Consider the following 19,913-nt stretch of genomic DNA (forward strand, 5'->3'; position numbering starts at 1 on the left):
CGCTCGCTATTCTTATTCCCCCTGCGGTTTTGTTTTGCCCCCCCCTCCCGCTGCCTTTTTTCTCTCCCTCACCAACTTTATTTATTTGGCTCTTATTTATTTGCTTGTCTGCGCATTTTTTTTTTTTTTTGATGTTAAATCAAACAAGATTTTTTTTCTATTTTATTATTTTTTTTAGCAAGTGGTCGGGATCATTCCCTGCGACGGGAAAATAACGCAACTTATTTGTCCTTAATTGCCACAGAGCTTTTCAAACACAGCAACTTGCCGCCTGTGCGTCTCTACCTGTGTATATTTTTTTGTTTTTATTAGTATCGCGGCACGGCTCCATTGATGTGGAATCGCAGAGGAAATAAAAGTTGACATAGTTTCTTCGTTTTTTTTAATAATTTTTTTTCCCGTACCCCCACAATCCCTTGTTTTCCTCCCCGCTCTGCCTTGCTCTCTGTTGTTTTTTATATATCTGTATTTTTCCTTGAAGTTGCTGCGGCATTGTCTCATTATGTGTCGACTTGCTTTGTAAGTGTAGTTATTATGCCTGTGTGTCTTTTCCTGGCAGTGCTGTTTTCTTTCAATCTCTCTCTACTCTCTCTCTCTCTAACACACACACACACAAACACACACACACAATGTGCTGTCTCTCTCTGTTTCTTCCTCGGAGGATGAGGAGCTTTATGAGTACAACTCCTCTGAGGCATCCTCTTCACATCTCCAGGGCGCCTGGGGAAGGGAACGTTGCATTCTTAAGAGGAGCAACTCAAACTGAACAAAGTCTACAGGAGTCAAGGAAGAAAAGCAACAAACAGCAAACTAACGAGATGGGAAGCAAAGATCATGTCAAATATATCGGGTTAGAAGGCTAATTTATAACCCATTGTTTAATGTTTTCCAATATCAAATACTCTGCAAACTCGCGGTGGGTGCAACAATATATAGACATGAAAGCGCTTTATTTGCACAAATATATAAACTCACATACGTATGCTTTCTGCGACTGTTCTCACGCTGGTTTCTCCCCATCCCGTCTCTGTAACACTGAATGGAACAATTGTCATGCAACTTTGCAATCATCCACCATTCGTCTCCATTTTTCTTATGAAGCGCAACTCGATCCTGCCTCTCATTCACTGCGCTGTACTTACAGGAAACACGATGTGACCGATATTATTGGTGGTTTTAGTGAGAATGGCTGAGAAAGACCAAGAAAGGAAGAATATGATGGCGTTTCAGATAGAAGCTTTCAGCAGCCCACTGATATGTGGGAATTAGTAAGTGGGGGGGAATATTTTTAGAGAGTGAGAGCAACAGGTTTGCCGCTTGACAGCAGCTATTACATTTGATTGCTCCTTGAAAACTACACTATTTTGCTCTTTTGGGTGACAAGGTGATAATGCACCTCTGCACAAGTTAAACTGGTAATATCACCGCACGTGGGAAATAGCACCTTGCCTTCACCAGCCGTCAGAACTGTCACTCCGGCACGGCAGAGGTGCACAATGAGAGCTTGGGGAAGCGCATCACCAACGGTAGTATTCCTCTCAGTAAAACACAGACACACACACGCAGACAGACAGAGAGACAGACAGACAGACAGACCTCCAGATGGCTTAATCACTGGAGGAGCCCATGCCCTCAAGCAACAAGCAAAAGAAAGAAAGACTTGAGAGTGAGAAAAACAGAAAAAGGATGGATCCTGGAGTGTGGGAAAGTGAAATGCAGGAATTTAAAGGAGGGGGGAAGAAGGGGACGCCAGTGAGCTTGTATCGGTCCGAACACAGAAACATCAGTTATTTCCATCTGGGCACTCAGATGTTGGTTCAAGTTTTAATTAAGTTAGTCTGGTTACCAGAAAAAAAAACACAAAATGGCTGAATTAGACATGACTAAACCATTTAATCATTTGATCTGGTGGGGAAAAAAGAAGGGAAATTGGACAATCAGTTTTTGTTTTCCTTGAAAATTTTAAAAAAGTTTTAGATTCTGGAGTTTCTTTCATGTTTAGTAGTAGAATGTATCTCATGTTTAAATGGGTATGGTTCCATGAAAGAGCATTGATATGTTGAGACAGGTAATATCTGCAATTAGATTGTTTAATAAAAGAAATGAAAAACAAGAGTAACCTGAACATGTTACAATGATTTTAATGATCCTGCTCACAGTCATCGGGTAAACTGGAGGTCTGCAACTAATTGAGCAAATGTTCCCAATGTGGAAGAAAGGCGTACATGTAAATTTTGGTTTACTTGCATTTATATGCAAACTTGCATGTGAAGAACTTGTGCTAGGCAGTAAACCATTCAGCTAGGCATGACAAATAAACCATTTTGTCAACAAAGATTACACCAATTCATCTAAAATGGATGATTTTAGAAGTTTGGAGGAGGAATCCAGAAGAAAACCATGAAATGTGACACAACCCTGTCAGAAATGTATAAAACTTATGCAAGTCTCATAAATTATGTCTCTTGAGGAGAGCTAGCTAAAGGTTTCGTAACATTAATGTAGTTACCTGTCACAAAGATCATGCATAAAAAAAAGCATGTAACAGCATATTTGTAAAGCTATTTATAAAGCATAAAATAGCTGAGCGAGAGCCTTTTTTGTCACTAACACAAACAAAACAGCAATTATTAGGAGAACTACAGAGTATACCATAAGAGTCCTTGATATACTGATGGGTCTAATTGAACACATCCAAGCATTTCCCTGGCCTCTTTCTTTTGCCTACTCCTCTAATTCTAAGAGGTGCTCAGCTATGAGCGCTGCCATTTTCTGCTCTAAAATCCTCCGAGCACGATGCTCTCCAGCTTGTCAGTCTCAACCTTCCAAAGTCCCACACCACATTTAATATATTAAGTGAACAAGGGGGTTGAGGTAACGTGAGTAATACAACGTGAGGGGCAATGTTCGCAAGCAGACCTGGCGTGTACAGCACCGTTTGAATAATGTAATACTTCATGTTTGATAATGCATGGCTATAGATAGGTCTACAGCGTAGCCAAGTATTGATTGTGTTAAGCACACCTAGAGTACAGCAAATGGTGTGGGTATATATCAATCTTTACTATGAACTGTACTTAAGTAACCAGATACCTTGTCTGATTACAGAAACCTCGAGGCCACTGATGCTGCTAATGACATTTATTGATAAACCTAATTTTCAGGGCCAGTTTGAGGCATGCTTTAATATCACAGACAGGTTGAGTGTGTGTTTGTGTAAATTCTCACATCTTCATCTATATCTGTTAAGAGTCAAAGTGCAACTAGACTCATGTATATTGTGGCCCGTTGTGCCTCCTCCGGGCATACTAATGAAGAAGCGGTCAGTCCAGACGTGCAACGCGTGCCCTACGACGCTTCCCGCACATTCATGGGAGAATTTCGATATTAATGATTTATGCCATATTTGCATACAAACCTAATGCAAACCCACTCAAGATAATCACATTTTGCCAGGTCTGAATTGAGTTTTACAGACGTCTGTGCTACTACCCCCACCTTCTTCTTTTTTTTTTCCACCCACCATGTAACAGTGGAATGTGTGTCTCTTTTTTTTTTCTTTTTTTTTTTGTTCAAGCTGCGGGTGACCCCCCCAACACAAGGGGTTTACAAGTGGACACATAAAGAAGGACTGTAATAGTGCATTTTACTGAGACAAGTGTGCCTATTATTTCCCTTCCAGCTACGCAACAGTAGCGTATGAACCAGGACCAGCAGAAACAGGAAGGATAATAGCACACACTGACAGCGTTGTCAACGAGGATGGTAAAAATGTTATTTTGTCCTGAAAACACCGTATCCACGCTCTTCCCTTATGCTTCTATTTCAACTCATTTCAACTAGTGGAAATATACGACTCAGATTTTTTTTAGGGGACATTTGGTGATGACTGCGACCAAACTGAGCTACTAGTTGCAGTATATTTCAACCGAATACAGAAACACAATCAGAAAATGTTTGCAGATCTTATCAGTTCAACATAAAATGAAGTATTATAGTTTAAGAAACTAAGTGGACAAGAAGAGACCAAATGCACTGATAGTTAATGACTATTATGGCCCAGCAGTTTTAACAACGTTTTGCCAAATAAATGAAAAATACAGTTAACAGTTAATGTGAAGTGTCTTATACAGAATTACTAAAACACGTATGAACCTAATCACTTATAAGTGAAGTTTTCCCACCTTTAACTAATCAAAATCCTGTTTACATCTGAAAAACAATTTACATCGGACCCAACTTATGGTTTTGCTTTTCAAAGTGATTTAATATTATTGCAACACAAAGCTTATGCACTTTGTAAAATAACTTGGAAAAATTCTCCTTTATTTTAGCGTTAATGAAAAGCTGCACAAGTATTTCCAGAGCTTTGTCTTGGAGGAACTAAATAATCACTTTTATCTCATTTACATTCTAGGACTCCTAAAAAAGGATTTGATTTTACTCTATAATGCCTCAATGTGATTATTAGTGCAGTAAAAAAAACAAAAAAAACACCTGAAATTCAAAGTTAAATATTTGTAACAGCTAACACAGCTATCCACTTTACATTTCTAGCTTCCAGATTAATGCATGTGTGAAATTTAGGACATTCTGCTACAAAGGCGTTCTCTCTTTTTAAGAATACTTCATAGTCACTATTATCTTATTTTCTTGTGCCCATAAATAATGAGTTTGCTGTCTAGTTGCAGCCATTTAGTTTCCTTTTTGCTTTGGACATAACAAAAAATATCAATGATTTTATTAAAACTAATGAAACCATTGAATGACTTTAACTATGTGTCACTGGTAGAGGGCTCATGGATACCGATGTCCAATAGCACACGTTTTTACTCTCTTTTTACACAGACACTCGGCAACTAGCGAGCACTGTAAAAAAAAATAGGGAGGGCGAGATAAAAAGACTTTTTTTTCTTCAGTTTCAAGGATCAGCTATAACCTTAGCAGAATCATGAAAGCTGACAGTTCATTTTTCACAGGGTCATAGATCGACGAATCTTATAAAGTAATGGGCTTTTGGGAGCCGGCTTTATGAGGGCTAAGATGGTTAAGAGACATGTGGAGGAGATGGTACAGGGAACTGAGGTCCTGCTCTGACTCATCCAGGGTTATTCCCCCCATGCTGAGGAGCAGGAGGGAGGAACTGCACTCCCAGTAATATAAACGTGTAATAAAGATTAATCTGTTGCTAGTCGCCAGGCTGATAGCTTCTAAACTTGCTTGAAATAAGGCTCAAATCACTTCAGGGCCAATCTTGAGATATTTAGTGAGTGTTTGGGACTACCTTTGTGGGTGTCAAGCAAAAAATAAAGGGTTTATGCATTTGTGAGCTTTGGGGTTTATGTGTATGCAGCGATGGTGCAATTTAATCTACCTTAAAAATTTAGTTTCATGCAGGTATAAGGCTTTTGTTTTTGTGAGGTTGTTTGTAAATGTGTGTGTGGGGGTGTGCGTGGGTGTGTGTGGGTGTGGTTTCCAGTATTAACTATGCCATGAGGTGTCACACATGCTCACCGGTTCCATCAGACCTCTTCACGCCGCCCATGATTGATCCGCCACTTCCGCCTCCCAGGCCGTTGAAAGTAGGGGTGGAGTCATTACTGTAGGCGCGGAGGACAGACAGCATGGTCATTTGCTGCTCCAGGTGGGCCTGCGGATCAGCCTTCAAAAGTCCCGATGCACCTTCCGAGGACAGGAGGCCCAGGCCCTGCTGCCACTGCTTGTCCAGCATCAGGGTTTGGTTCTGGGCTTGGGGAACCAGAGACAGTGGCTTCATGGTGGTGGAGGATGCTGCTAAACCAGCATTGCTCATTAGAGTAAGAGACGAGTCATCTTGCAGCTGTTTAGCGTGAGACTGGCTGTGGTCAGAAGCAGGACTGCCTTCTTCCTCTTTCTCCAAGTCCATTTGTTCATCATCATCTCTTTCCTCCTCTTCTTCGGCCACTCTACCATCATCATCCTCTTCCTCAGAGTTATTCTGTAGCTGTGGTCTCTTTGGGGTGTTTGAAGGGGTCCCGCATGTGCTGTGCTCCCCAGCTTTTGTGATTTCTTCATCTGATCCAATGCGGTCATACTCAGTTTCTCCACAGGAACCCCTGTCACCAATCTGGTCATCCACAGCTAATGGTGTTCCTCCAATGACCTGATTGTGCAGTTCCAGTCCCTGCTCCGCTATATAACCTTGAAGGCCTGGGGTAACTCTTGAAGAGCCATCATACAGACCACCGAACCTCCTGAAGAAATCACTCTGGAAGGGGTTGTAAGGTTGGTCGATGTGGTTGTTCCAAACTCCCTGGATTTTCTCACCATCTCTGTCTCCTTCTCTGTCTAGCGCCAAAGCAGAGCTCTTGATATTGGAAGAATGAATGGTAGAGTTGGTGGGAACACCCTCTTGCTGAATCTCCTTGCCAGCATCAGCCCGCTGCATTTGGGCTTTACCCAGGTGGTTAGCTTGAAGATGTAGAGCCATGAGCTCCAAAGAGGAAGTAGAGAAAGAGCAGAAGAGGCAGCCGTGCCAAGCCACGTTATCGTGAACAGTGATCGAGGAGCCAGGCAGGGATCCGGGTCCACACTCAGGACGTACTGATACAGAAAGATCAAGAGGTTCATACTGGGACCCAGGCTTTCCAGTCTCTGAATGCTTCTTGGCTTCTGGTTTGTCATCTTTCTCTTGGTCACTTGAGACAACACGTTTGACTTTGGGCTCACCGTTATCATGGTAACGCTGAACTGGGAGCTGGACAGGGTTGTGGTTGTCAGCAACATCTTTCTTCATAGAGCTGAGGACAAAATTGTCCATGAAAGCTTGGAGAGAACCTTGGAAGTGGACTCCGTTCCCTATCATACTTTGGTAAGCCCTGCTCAGGTCGGAGAAGCTGGCAGCACCGTCAGCTGCTGAAACAATGGGGGATTGGCCATCTGGAGTCTTCAGGTTCTCAGCTGAATGGATCGAATCAAAACGCCGATCCCCACGATCGCGATCTCGTTCGTGTGGCGCTATGATACCAGCCGATGCCCACTGATGTGGCAGCAGCGGACCAGCTCTGAAGTCCAGATTGGCTGGCATGCCCTTGAAAACATTACGGAGTACATCTGGTCGGGCGAAGATCCCACTACCTGCTTTCCCAGGATCGTCTTTATGGTCTGAAGATGTGTTGTGGCCAGAGGACGAGCCTGATGTGTTGGAGCCGTTTTGACGTTCACGATGGTGGCGCTCGAGGTGGTACTTCAGACTGGCAGACTGGGTGCCAGCATAGTCACAATGAGGGCATCGGTAGGGTTTCTCTCCTGAGAAGCCAAAACAGAGACAGAGAGCGAGAAAGAAAGAAAAAGACAAGGAAAACAGTGAATAATTAACCTGCTTATTACATTAACTCTGTATCAAAATCTATTTATTGGAGCAGGGAAAGTGGACCCTAGGGTCATGTAAAGAAAATTAGGTCAAATGAGCTCACCAAAAAGATATGCATTTCATTAACCACTAAGAGAAAGAGAAAGGATATTAGTTCATACTAAAAATGTCAGCTTTAGATACCTGAAAAAAGATGGCTTTTCAAAGTAGAAGGGAATTTGAGAAACTAATATAAATACTAACACAAAGAAAAGAAGAAAAAAAAAAGCTACAACTAATGAACCAGAGAAGTCTTTCTATCAACAACAACTACCGGTGACTGGAAGTCTTTTGTCTTCCAATCAGCGGTCCATCGCCGCCTGATGCTGATGTCTATATAAGTGTTAATGTGCTTATGTTAGGACAGGAGCCGGCCAGTGATCATGGGCTGATCCAGCTTCACCAAGTGAGCCATCACTCATATCAACACCATAAAGACGTTTCACTATACGCTGCTTTCACTTCACTGGTACCGATGATAATTTTATCTGAGAACAAAACTATCTGGATGTTATCTGTTCTTCGAAGGATGTGACTAGACCTGTATTTATAACAAAATGTGTGTGTGTGTGTTTGGAGTGGGGTCACTGTCTCTGTGCTCTTGCTTTGTTTGCTCTCAGGCGTGTGCCTTGGCAGTGAGAGTGTAATTTCTCGGACATTCCCCATTTGCAGCTTCTCCTGTGGGGTGGGGGGATGTTGGTGTGTGTGTGCGTGTGTGTGGGTGTGTTGGTGGGAGGAGGCGGAGGGCTCTGAGAGTAATGCAACCCTGACCACACTGCAACGAATCAAATAAGAATACAAACTAGGCTAAACTGCTATGTAAAAGTAATAAAAGGACGAGGGGAAAATTGCAGGCAACACATGTGGACCACATGTCTGTTTGGAGCCCGGTGATAAAGAACAATATGATTCACTACAGAGGATACAGATGAAAGTGATTTATATTACAGTAAAAGACGGGGGAATCTGTTCTGTAACATCTACATGTGTTTATTTATGCTTCACATCCATATTCATGGATATTCCTGATGATGGTTTAACTCTAGCATTATTCTGCCTGAAGTAGATCTTCCATAGGAATGATACTTATGTTGAAATAGAACACATCCTGCTAGCAATTATAATAGGCTTGGCGTCTGAGCCAGATTTGGATTCATTAAACAATGAACAAAGAGGGAAAAAATGCTAAGCTTGATTTTTTTTCTTTCTTTCTTTTTTTTTTTTTGAAACACATACATATAAAAAGTTGCCAGAGTGGAATTTCTGTAAGAGGGATAACGATAACTGTGTGTAAAGGCATGCAGATTGGTGGAAAAATAAATAAAAGGGGAATCGGATGGCTGTAGAGTTTTGTATGCACATTCTTTCTATATATTTAAAGTATATGCCAATAAAATATTTAGATTATACGCATGGAAAACATTTCATAGAGAAGAAAAAAAGCATTGTTACGCAAGGCTGGTTTGAATGATTTAAGTCGGGCTGTGTAGTAAATCATGGATATAATTAGCAAATGGCATACTGCTCAAGTAATTTATCATTATTTAGAGGGCACCATTCCAGAAAAAGACTCTGTGATCTGCAGACCTACTGCAGAGTTCTCAAATAAAGGGCCACAAACACCAACTCAATAGAATATTGATACGGGAGAGAAAAGAATAGGGGGCTATACAAAAGAAAATTGAAGGTGGAACTGCTGAGGAGTGTAAAAAGAAAGAATAAGAGAAAAAAGCAAAGAAAAGAGAAGGAGAGCATGGAGAGAGACAGATAACCCTGACTGGAGAAAGAAAGACAATGATTTGATATCTTTTCTCTTACAGCAGAGTGTCTGTGAAGCATAGAGTATATTTAAAATAAACCATATGAGATGAGCTTTTAACCCAATAAGTGCTTCTCCTGTGAGCTGCCGAACAGAGGCTCAGTGCTGATTTAATAAGGAAACGTCCCTGATGCAAATGATCATTCTCAATTCCTCTAACTGGACAAAATGATATTCTAAGAGCCAAATTAGACAGAAATTAGACTGATAAGATTTTTTTCCCATCCTCTGTTTTTTCTTCCCTAATAAGACATTGTTAATGTTTAAGGGGAAAATAAAGATTTATGTGCACTAACAAGGTATACAATCGCTCTCAAATATGTACTCACCCCTGTTCAAATACATCATTTTTGACCTTTAATGGAACATCTTGAGGGTGCAAAAAAGGCTTTTTTTCTAAGAAAACACAAAGACTTAGCTTACGTTTCTCCCCAACCTTGACGTAGAATGTGCTATGATTTGATAAAACCAAAGTTCAGTGTTTTGTCACATAAATAACAAATGCCATATCCAGAGTGAAAATCAATCAATAGAATGACTACATCAATAGAAAATAAAGTTTTGAAATGCTCCTGTTAGATTTAAAACTGAAGTTGACAGAGGATCTGTGGGGTCCCCCCAAGAGGGATGTGGGTAAGAGATGTCATCACAATCTGCTAGATTTGAAGAGACCTTTGTAGGTAAATTGGCCAAATCAAAATGTAATGCACTAACAGGCTACTACCAAACACCTCTAGTTAGTTTTTTTTATTTTTTTATTTCGTCCTCTAATAGAGGTGAATACCAGGGGCTTGTACACTTTCTTTTTACATCCAGTGTATCCAAAGTGACAAAGACAAACCTTCCAAAATTTTTTACTCATGACCCCATCCTACTGATGCTTATAGGGCAAGGTGAGCTCAAGGCAAAAACAAATGTTCAGAGTGATCTGTTTCTGTCCATTTCCCATTAAAATTAAGCACAGGACTATCTGGAGCAAGTGAAACAGATGACTTGTGCATTTCTGCCTCTCCTTGTGTTTATGGACGTGTGTGCGCACCATTTGGAATGTGTGTGAACACATGTTTATGCATGCGTGTCAGCTCAACACTGTGTGCATGTGTGGTGTGTGTGTGCTTGCGTGTATAGGCGTGTGTGTGTTTGTGTCTTAGAGAGCCATTTGGACTGGCTAAGACATCTGCTCCATCATACGTCAGGGGCCTGGTGTGACATCTGGGGAATATACTGTATCCTGCCTTGCAACATTACACACAATTTACTGCTAAAGGTCATTATGTACCCGTTAATCCACTTTTAATTGATATCAGCCAAACAGCACAACTTCCCAGGCACATGACAGATCATTCCTGCATCAAAGCCAGGAAACTGCTTTATGGCATTTAAAAATAGATTGGTCAACTTTTCACAGTTGTTGGACTATTTTATTTTATTTTTAGCATTTAAATGGATGGATAGCACAGATAGAACATTTTGTTAGCTGTGACGTGGTTTCAAATGATTCAGAGATAAGTACTGTTAAAATGTTGACCGACTGTGACCAGTTTCGAGTCTTTTAAATCAATATGCCATTGATCCTTTGAAACTAAAAGGTTTAATTTTCTTTGCAATTAGCATAAATTAGTAAAAAATAAGGCACAGATAAGATTATTACACCTGTTATAACAAAAACACTATGTTTTCAGCTGTGGGGATATTTTTTCTTTTACCTTTTTGTTGGAAAAACCCCCCAAAACAAACAAACATGTATTTTAACATTTTTGTGTAAACACCTAAACCTTTTTACTGAAGGTTAAGGTTCCCTGTGAATATTTGTGCCTACTTGTCCATGCTTACTGCAGAGGGGGAAATTAAAGTGGCACAACTGACAGGCAGTGGTGTAAAACGTGGGTATGCACAACATGAGCCGCATAGGGGCGCTGCGCTAAAGAGGTGGAAATATTATTATATAATGTGGCCTATAATGTGACTGCATACACCTCAGAAAGTACACAGTGGAGCACCTGCTGACAGAAAACTGGTAAAGGATTTTTTGTTTAGCTAGAACAATGGAAACATTTGATTTATGTCATAGTGACAATGAGGAAGAAATGCTTAATTAAGGTGTGTTAATGGAACCCAAGCCAAAAAAATGACCCTTAATATCAGCATTTTAATATTCTTCCTCTCTTTGCTGTGTGTTTTAATTGTCAAGAGACATCTTATTAAAAAGGGGCATGAACGTCTAAAAGTAAAACTAACAAAATAGTGTGAATGTGATCAGATATCTGGGGGGATAGTTATTGGTTTTTTAAGTGAGGATTTACTGAAAGGTTATAAGCACATAGTATATATATGTTGTGATGCAGGCAACCTTACGTTTGGTGTAAACCCAGATTATTTGGTCTTAGCTGCTGAAGCTGACAAAGATCAAGACCAAAAAGGACTTCTATCGATTTACCGTCTTCAAATAACTTCTGTAAGTGTGACAGTGATTATACAAGCGCTATTTTATCTCTTGGTAATTGTTAAAATCCACGACAATTGGATAGAAACATAGCTATCCTGAAATGTGACAAGTGGAGGCCAAACCAGCAACCTTCATATTGCCGGATGTCTACCGTACCCAATGAGCCACAGCGTGTCACAGGTTGCTACGTAAATAGAGCAGTTACCTAGGAAGACATCAACAAGTCTGCATGGCTTCCTATAAGAGTTTTGAAATGGTAGAAATCCGCGCTCTCTTAGGTGATTAACCAGTTTGAACCTCTCTCTCTTTTTCTGAGGTAGAGTTGTTGAGCAAACTTTTAAAATATTGCTAAAAATTAAGGTGCAAATTAGGCGTGCTTTCATCTACTGGTTTGGTGAAAATACAGTACAGAGAGTGTAATTTGGTCAGAAGCTACATATGGCTATCATAAACGAGATGCAGAGGTGGAAAACTAGCTTGGACCACACATTTCAGAAAAATGAATGGAAAATTTTGCTATGTCAGAACTTATCAGCAAATGTGTTTTCAACTCCCTTTTTGCACATCAACTCTTTTTCAGAAAAGCAGAAAATGACCTCAAGCAATCCGTAATCCGCTCTGTTATGCAGTATGTGTTTCTATATACAAAAGTCATTATGAAAAACTGTTAACCACCACAGTCTGCCATGTGAACAACTGTAGACTTTATAGTAAAAAAAATTCTGGTTTAAATGTGTCTTCAAAGCCATTCACTTAAACTGTGACAGCATTTTTGAAAACACATTTGCATGATAGAAACTTGATCTGAAGAGCTTTTTGGGTCTTGAACTACAGATAAGCTACAATCTATCCATCATCCTCCAACAGGACTTTCCCTGAAAACGTCTGAACATTAAGGGTGCATTCACGTCAGCCCTGCTTTTCCTCTTTAATCCATCTGCACTTTATTAGCCAAGAAAGTCCAGTTGAAAAGCAGGAAGTGAGCTATACTGCAGGGCATTCTGGGTAAATACAACCAAAACAAGTGTCTAATGCTAGTGGGAGAAATGGCTCATACTGAGGCCGTTGTTAAAAAACCAGAGACAAAGAAATCCTGCAACTGCATCTTTGTTTACATTTGGTGAAGAAGGGAGTTGCTCTCGGTGTCTAGTTTACAGGTTTTTGTGTCGTTATCTTCCGTGGTTCTTGGTGCAGCGCCACCACAGGAGAGGAGGGGAACTGGTTTTTCAAAGGGTTGGTTCATTTGACACAGTGAGTGCAATGTGAAAGAAAGCCAACTCAATCGAACTGAGTCAACTGGATTGTCAGTTGTAAAAACACCATAAAGTCAATTCATTATACAGTCATTTTTCTGTCATGCTCTTTCCTTCAGGCAGATACTAAACATACTTTACAGCTTTCATGGTAATTCTGTTTTCTTTGACTCACCAAAATCTTGCTCATGCTTGAATAACGTTACCACAGAAACTGACTTTATTATATACGTTAACTCTTGTGCTCATTAGGTTTTTTTCTTAAATACATGTATTGTTTGGTTGTTGTCAGAAATAAATCTTCTAATGCTAGCATCTTTGTCTTTTGGCAGTTAGGGGTAATCTGGCAGTGTTTCTCACATTGCCAGGACTAACTGTTCAATTATTAAAGAGGGAAAATCACACCATAAAGGGAGCTATATGCACAGGGGAACTTTGGATATTAAGTGTGCTCTACAGGGGAATATTAAATCTTGCACACTGTTACTGTATTAAAAACACTGAAGAGAAGAGATTAGGAAAGGATGAGAAAAAGGTAAATGCACTGAACTCCCCCCCCTCACAGTTTCAGGAGAGAGATACTCAGAGGAAGAATGGAAAGGAGGAGAGGGAGGGGCCCAAAGGACTGAGAGGAATAGAGACGGAGATCACAGGTCCCTCTTGATTCATCCTGATTACAAGGTTAGGTTAAGGTTAAATGACACGGGCAAGTCATGCTTCTTCTCTCCCCCTGTCTCCATTCCTTTCTCTCCCCCTCTGCTCATTTAAAGCGAGCAGGCACTCTTATTGGCTATGTGCTTCGGCCTGAAGTTATGTGAAGCTATTGTCAGGAGCGAGGTCTTTTTTTCTTTATTATTTTTTTTTTTTACACACAGCTGCTTACTGCTAAATAGTGCCTTGTCCAGAAGGGGACAATCTGGGCCTCTAATTGCTGTCACTGAAGCCTAGATTCATTATGTGACTTTCCCATTAAAATGTGAGCATTAATTTGTATAATGAAATATCACCCTCTGCAGTGTGTTCATTAGCTCTGGCCCCACACTGTAGTGCCACAGTCGCACAATGTTAGCTACCTAGAAAACTGTGGTTAATTTTGCTAATGGATATTTTCCCACTCGATGTTCAAGAGGAAATTAATACTGTAACATTAGCTCTTTAACTTTTTGAGGAATTTAAATTCACTTCATTCCTTTCAAGCCGGTGTTAGTCACTCATTAATCTCCGCATTGCACCGCACAATGCCGCCTCGGCCAGCTCGGTAAGCAACTCTATTGTGTCAGTCACTTTGCATTAGGGTAACGAGAGCTCGGCTGTCATCTGTGAATTTCCTCGCATTGTCACCGGAGCACAGAGCAGATCTTCAGCCCCTGCAGAAGTCATCTTGTAGTGATAATGGAGCTGCTCCGATTAGCGCATAGGAATGATTTAAAGACCACATATTGGGGATGCATCAAGCTTCCCCCCCCCCCCCATGAGTGGAAGAGACACTATTAAATCTGTGCTTAAACAGGCCCATATCCAAGGATACATTCCTTTTGAAAAGACAACATCCTCACTAAACCTTCCAAGTTTTGCAGAAGAGTGGAGGAGGTGTGGGGGGGGGGGGGGTTTGAGAACTCCTCTGTTGTTTCACTATATGTTGAAATATGAATGAATGAATGTAAAATATACAGTGGAGGAAATCAAATTGGTCTAGTGGTGTATTTCGTTAAATGTTTTGCAAAACACCAGGCCAAGGTGGAGGCCTGCACTTCCTTCATGATAAAATATGGCCCTCAGGGGTGTTCTTACTGCAGCATACTACTCAAAGCAGACATAACTCAGCTCTCTGACCTAACAGATATCAAATGGCTCCCAAAGTCATCACCAGCTACTGGAGTGCTGCAGGGATAGCACAGCCTGGTTGTGCTATTTAACTTAAGAAATCTAATTTTGTAAGTGTTACTGGATGTGTTAGCATGGTGCAGATTGAAGGTTTTCTCCTGGCCTCGGATCAATACGTGCTTTCATTGAGGAAACAAAAGGGGGCTCCTTATCATTTCAGCTCCCTGACAGACAAAGAGGAAACACAAGCAAATGAGAGCAGACTTTTTTAAACTGCTAAATAGGATTTGCAATTAGGTTCGGATCCAGCTCAGGTTAACTTTTTTTGACTCGATCCTCCACGTTCATGGACACAGCAGGTTTTCGTGACATTAAAAAGCTGCATTTCCGTTGTCCAGAGAATTGTGTAATTTGACATTTGGAAAATAATTTTACTTTATCGAAACACTCCAATTTTGAAAAGGTTTTTGCTGCCAGGATGAGGTGTTTTGTTTGGCTGTTTCGTAATTAGTTTATTTCACAAAACTGCTATGGATATACCTTTTCGCATAACACAAGTCACATGATCAACAACGAGATGTTACTACTGCTGCAAAACATGCAGAAGAAGATGACAGGAAGTGGTAGGAGGATTATGTTTTTATGACACATGAACAAACTTATTCATGTATGATTTCAATTATGTTTCTTATTTAATTGAAAACACAATTGTGGAATTGTTTTGTTTTCCAACATTGGTCGAATATTGACAAAGTTATATTATATATAGAAATATACTGTATATTTCTAATGGAAAAGTAGCTGCGGACAAACTGTTCCACCTTTAATTTGACGTATACTTTAGGCATTTTAACTTAAAAAAAAACAAATATTGTGGGATAAACACACACAAAAGTGCAAAAGGTTTCTAAAGGTTTTACGAAGGAGGCATTTTTTTACATTAGAAAAACAGGCATTTTAACAAGAGTGTGAACCCTTTTATGATGCAGTATGTATTTCCATTGTGAGTATTCAGTTGAACTCTTAACCTTCTTAATCCTATTGAGGTGATCCAGGTAAGCTGTAGGTAAGGATCTTAATGTCTTGCTCAATAATGCTTTGGCCAGGCAAATGTAGGTTACTTAGTTCTCTCCATGCAAATGAGTCTGTTTGTAAATGCCCTGCAGGATGGTCAGGTAAAGTTTCTTCAATCTGGATTTTCAAGATTATAAAATGTTAAAACTCAATTACATAACAAAAGTACAACAAATTAAATCTTGTTCCAGCTTCTCAATTATCTTTTTTTTTCTTCTGTCTTATGGTCTTATTGAAATTCATGTCCCCTTGCAGTTTGAGCTTTAGGAGTAACATGAGTAAAGTGCCATAGGTGAATTGTAAAGGGATTTTGGCCATTTCTGTTCAAATGTTAACAGTTAAACCTGCAGCTTATTGCCTTTATGGGTCATCCTTTACCTATAGTTTCCCCTTTGACTGAGCTGAATTTAAAAGCAACACTTTTCCAGACCACACATTTTACCATTCTATATTTAAAAGACACAATGTTCCATTACATGTTCATATAATATCAACTACTGTACAATATTAAGCCTCGAGTCTTTAGTAATAACTAAAATATGTTAAGAACATCTAATTTGTAAGTCATTTCTGCGTCAAAGGGAGACCTAGCAACAGTCTGGTACATATATCTAATGCTAAAAACTCAAATTTAGAAACTTAAATGTAAAGATTATTATATGTTAAAAAAATTACAATCTATGGCATCATGTATATCTATATGATATTTCAATATACTTTGTCAGGTATAAACATGCAGATGTGTATAGCAAGCTAAATGTCTTTAACAATATATTAAAACATTCCTGGCCGATCCTAAGCCTCACCATATCACCATATTCTCATATGCAGAAGTACAGCACCTTACAAAAGATCCTCCACCCTCACATTATATTTTTCTACATTAAAACTACAAACTTCAATTCATTTTATTTGAGCATTAGTGGGATGTAGAAGGAAAATGACATTTGGTTTGGCTTTTTTATTTCATCAAAATAAAACCAGGCATGTGTTTTTATTCATCCCACTGCAGTGTGTAAGACTTTGGGTTGTGTCTCTATCAGCTGGGTAATATCTGCAGATTAAAGTCTTTGTTAATTCTTTAGCACATGTGAATATGCTTTGATCTAAACCAGAGCCACATTGTCTTGTAATGGATTTCTTTCAGGAATTCCTCTTGCCTCTGTAAAAAAAAAAAAAAAAGGAGTAGTACAAGCCTAACAGTAGTCCTGTTAAAACATTCTCCTACCTGAGCTGTGAGTCCCTGCAGCTCCTCCAGTGATGCTACGGGCCTCTTGGCTGCATTCCGACAAATCTGCTTCCCCAATTAGTTGAATTAGGTGGACCACCATTTTGGATAATTTGTGGTTGTCCCCAAATTATTAAATTTTTAAAACGGAATCTACTTGGACTGTGATCCTAGCTTATCTTTAGGTAGAAGAACTATAGTTGTAGGGTTAAAGCACTGGGTGCTGTCCATGCAATCACTCTGAATGCAGACACAACTCCCCAGAGGGAATGTGTGAATACAGAGGCCTGGCTGAGACACAGATTTACATTCACCAAAAATCCAAACTGGTACTGGTACGCAACTGTACAAATATGAGCAAGGTGACTCTCAAAGACTTTAAAAAGCTTGATGAACTGAACTGCAAACAAAATCTATTACAATTGAAATAAAAATGTCATTCTTTTCTATACTTCTTTCTTTGAGTAAAGAAAGAAGTGGGCCACTTTTCACGGGGCAGAGAGTGTTAACAGTTTTGTGTCTAAAATTTAAAAAGATCCAACTGAATCATGTCCTTCATGTCAAGAAATAGAAACTATGTTCACAAGTGTCTTGAATGTACAGTAAGTGACTCTCGCCATTGCTTATAGTGTTGGAAGATGTTTTTTAAAAATGTGGAGTTTATTTGTCTCAAGTGGCTTTTATATTTGGTGCAGGCTATTCAAAAAAAAAGCTGATAAGTGGAGATTGTTAAATTTTCTGATTGGATAAGCAAAAGTTTCCATTTATATTTGTAGAAGAAGTAAGATAAATAATAGTGCAGGGGAAAAAGTTGACACTATGTTTACTTTGATGGTTAAAGACATTAAGTTTCTGTTTTTTTCTGTGATGAATAATTTGAGTTTTTCATTCTGTGATGTTTTGACAATGTTGTGTATTCTGTGGTCTATGGACAGTTACTTTTTCACTCAGTGTTTATGTGATTGTTTCTTAGGGTAAATTCTGATGTCATAATGTATATTCATTGAAAAATAAATGTGTTGTTAAAATCAAAATCTTTCTTTTGTTCTTTCCTTCTTCCTTTCTTTCTAGTTATTCATTACCAACAACGATTTCTTGTGTTCTCATTTGGAAAATATGCAATTGATTAATCTGCATCATATCCATCATGTAACAGGCCATCCAATATGTGATTAGGCCAATATTCAGAACCCGATATGTCAATCTAACCCCATAAGAAATGTCAGTACAAGTAGCAACATAAATTTTGCATGAAGTACAATAAATGTTTAATTGTGAAGGAAAGCGATCCACACCTGACACGATGCTAACCGTACTGACCTGTGTGTATCCGCAGGTGGACTTTGAGATGATGGGAGGTGCGGAAGGACTTCCCGCAGTAGGGGCAGTCCTTAGAGGACGATCCGATGCTCCGCTCCCTGACCTGGGATGGAGGCGGCTGCAGGCTCACCGCTGCCTTCGCCAAGTCTTCCCCAGCATCTGGAGTAAACACGGAGACAGCAGGGTGAATGGACGTTGTGCTGAGAGCCACTTCAAACCAGCCCTCCTCACATCACATCACTTTTTATTGTGTCTTTGTCTGCTGTTCGTACATCATTGTCCCTCCTTTACCGTGCTGAACGAGCAAACAGAACAAACGCATCAAACAGGCTCACAAGCCGAGCTTTTTTCCCTCCCTGACAGAACGCTGACGGTTCATAAACTTTTCTGGTTCTCTAGAAACACCAAGGCTCTGAGACGCCACCTTGCTTTAACCCAACCATCCACACACCCCCAACACTGACACCACACCCCTCTCTCCCACTGCTTTTCTTCCTTTTTTGCCCCCACAGCCCCCACCATCATCATCATCAGTCCTCTTAAGCATATGCTAAGTGGCAAAGAGAATTAAAACTGCTAAATAAGGCAGACAAAAAGAAAGCAGAATAAAAGATAGGGAGAGAGAGAGAGCGGTTTGGCTTTGTCAGCATCGCAGGATCTCCTTGCATCTCTTCCTGCGACCTGATTTTGACAGGAAGCTGTCAGAGATATGATAGGGTGATAACAGTTTTGACCCAGCCCTCCGCCACTTCCTCCGCATGCCAAAAAACGATGATGCACAGTTTAGTGCAACAGCAGTCTGTTATCAACACAATCAGCCCCCGAATAGGAATCTAAAAGATGAGTGACGACAACCTGGGAATGTGTTGACAGCAGCATAATCTGAGGTGAGGGTGTCACCGTCAGATTGTACACACTGGCCTTGTACCCACGATAAGCAGTCTGTCATGTGCTGAATTTAAAGGGATGAGAACAAATAAAAGCAACTTAAAAAGAAAATAGGAAAACATACAAATTTGTTGTTGACATATTTCTTTGTCCGAAAGCTGTAAAATTAGAAATACGTTATCTGTTTAAGTTCTGTTTAATATGTTGTGATGGAAGTCAGAGTACATGAATAAAACCTGATACTGAATATTATTTTCAAAATTACAGATTTTAAAGGAACAATAAAATGTTGAACAGATTTTTCTGGGGGGGTTTGGGAGGTTGGAATTCTTTGTGAGTTCTTTGTCTATCTGTCCATTATGTTTAAGCAACTGATCTAAAAACAAAGATTTGGATGCCACTACCCCACATATACAGATTTTGTATTTGCATTAAACAAAGCAAGAAGCCACAAAAATAATCTGTTTTCTTCTAAGATATTAAGAATATTTAAATTTTTGAAATTCTTTCATTTATCTTTGCATTTATCTACTTTGGCAGGACATGTCGTATCCAAATTGGAGAAGTTTTCATACATTTTCAAAGCCTATTGTAAGCAAATGTCACATAATGGGTCCAATAAATATTATCAAGCTGTGAAAATTCACTATAATTTCTTCTGATTTGTTCAA

General features: G+C 39.7%; 1 protein-coding gene across 8 annotated transcripts in view; it reads right to left on the reverse strand.

The window, feature by feature from the left end:
- The window catches only part of znf536 (zinc finger protein 536), a 231,968-nt gene that overhangs the window by 45,873 nt on the left and 166,182 nt on the right, over window positions 1–19,913 (reverse strand). For all 8 annotated transcript variants that reach the window (XM_032560398.1, XM_032560399.1, XM_032560400.1 and 5 more), the window contains 2 exons: window positions 18,355–18,513; window positions 5,515–7,287 (listed from right to left, as the gene is read on the reverse strand). In XM_032560398.1, coding sequence (XP_032416289.1) covers window positions 5,515–7,287; window positions 18,355–18,513 — 1,932 coding nt within the window. The remainder of the gene's footprint in view (window positions 1–5,514; window positions 7,288–18,354; window positions 18,514–19,913) is intronic.

The sequence above is a fragment of the Xiphophorus hellerii genome, chromosome 4 (genome assembly GCF_003331165.1).
Source record: "Xiphophorus hellerii strain 12219 chromosome 4, Xiphophorus_hellerii-4.1, whole genome shotgun sequence".
Classification (NCBI taxonomy): domain Eukaryota; kingdom Metazoa; phylum Chordata; class Actinopteri; order Cyprinodontiformes; family Poeciliidae; genus Xiphophorus; species Xiphophorus hellerii.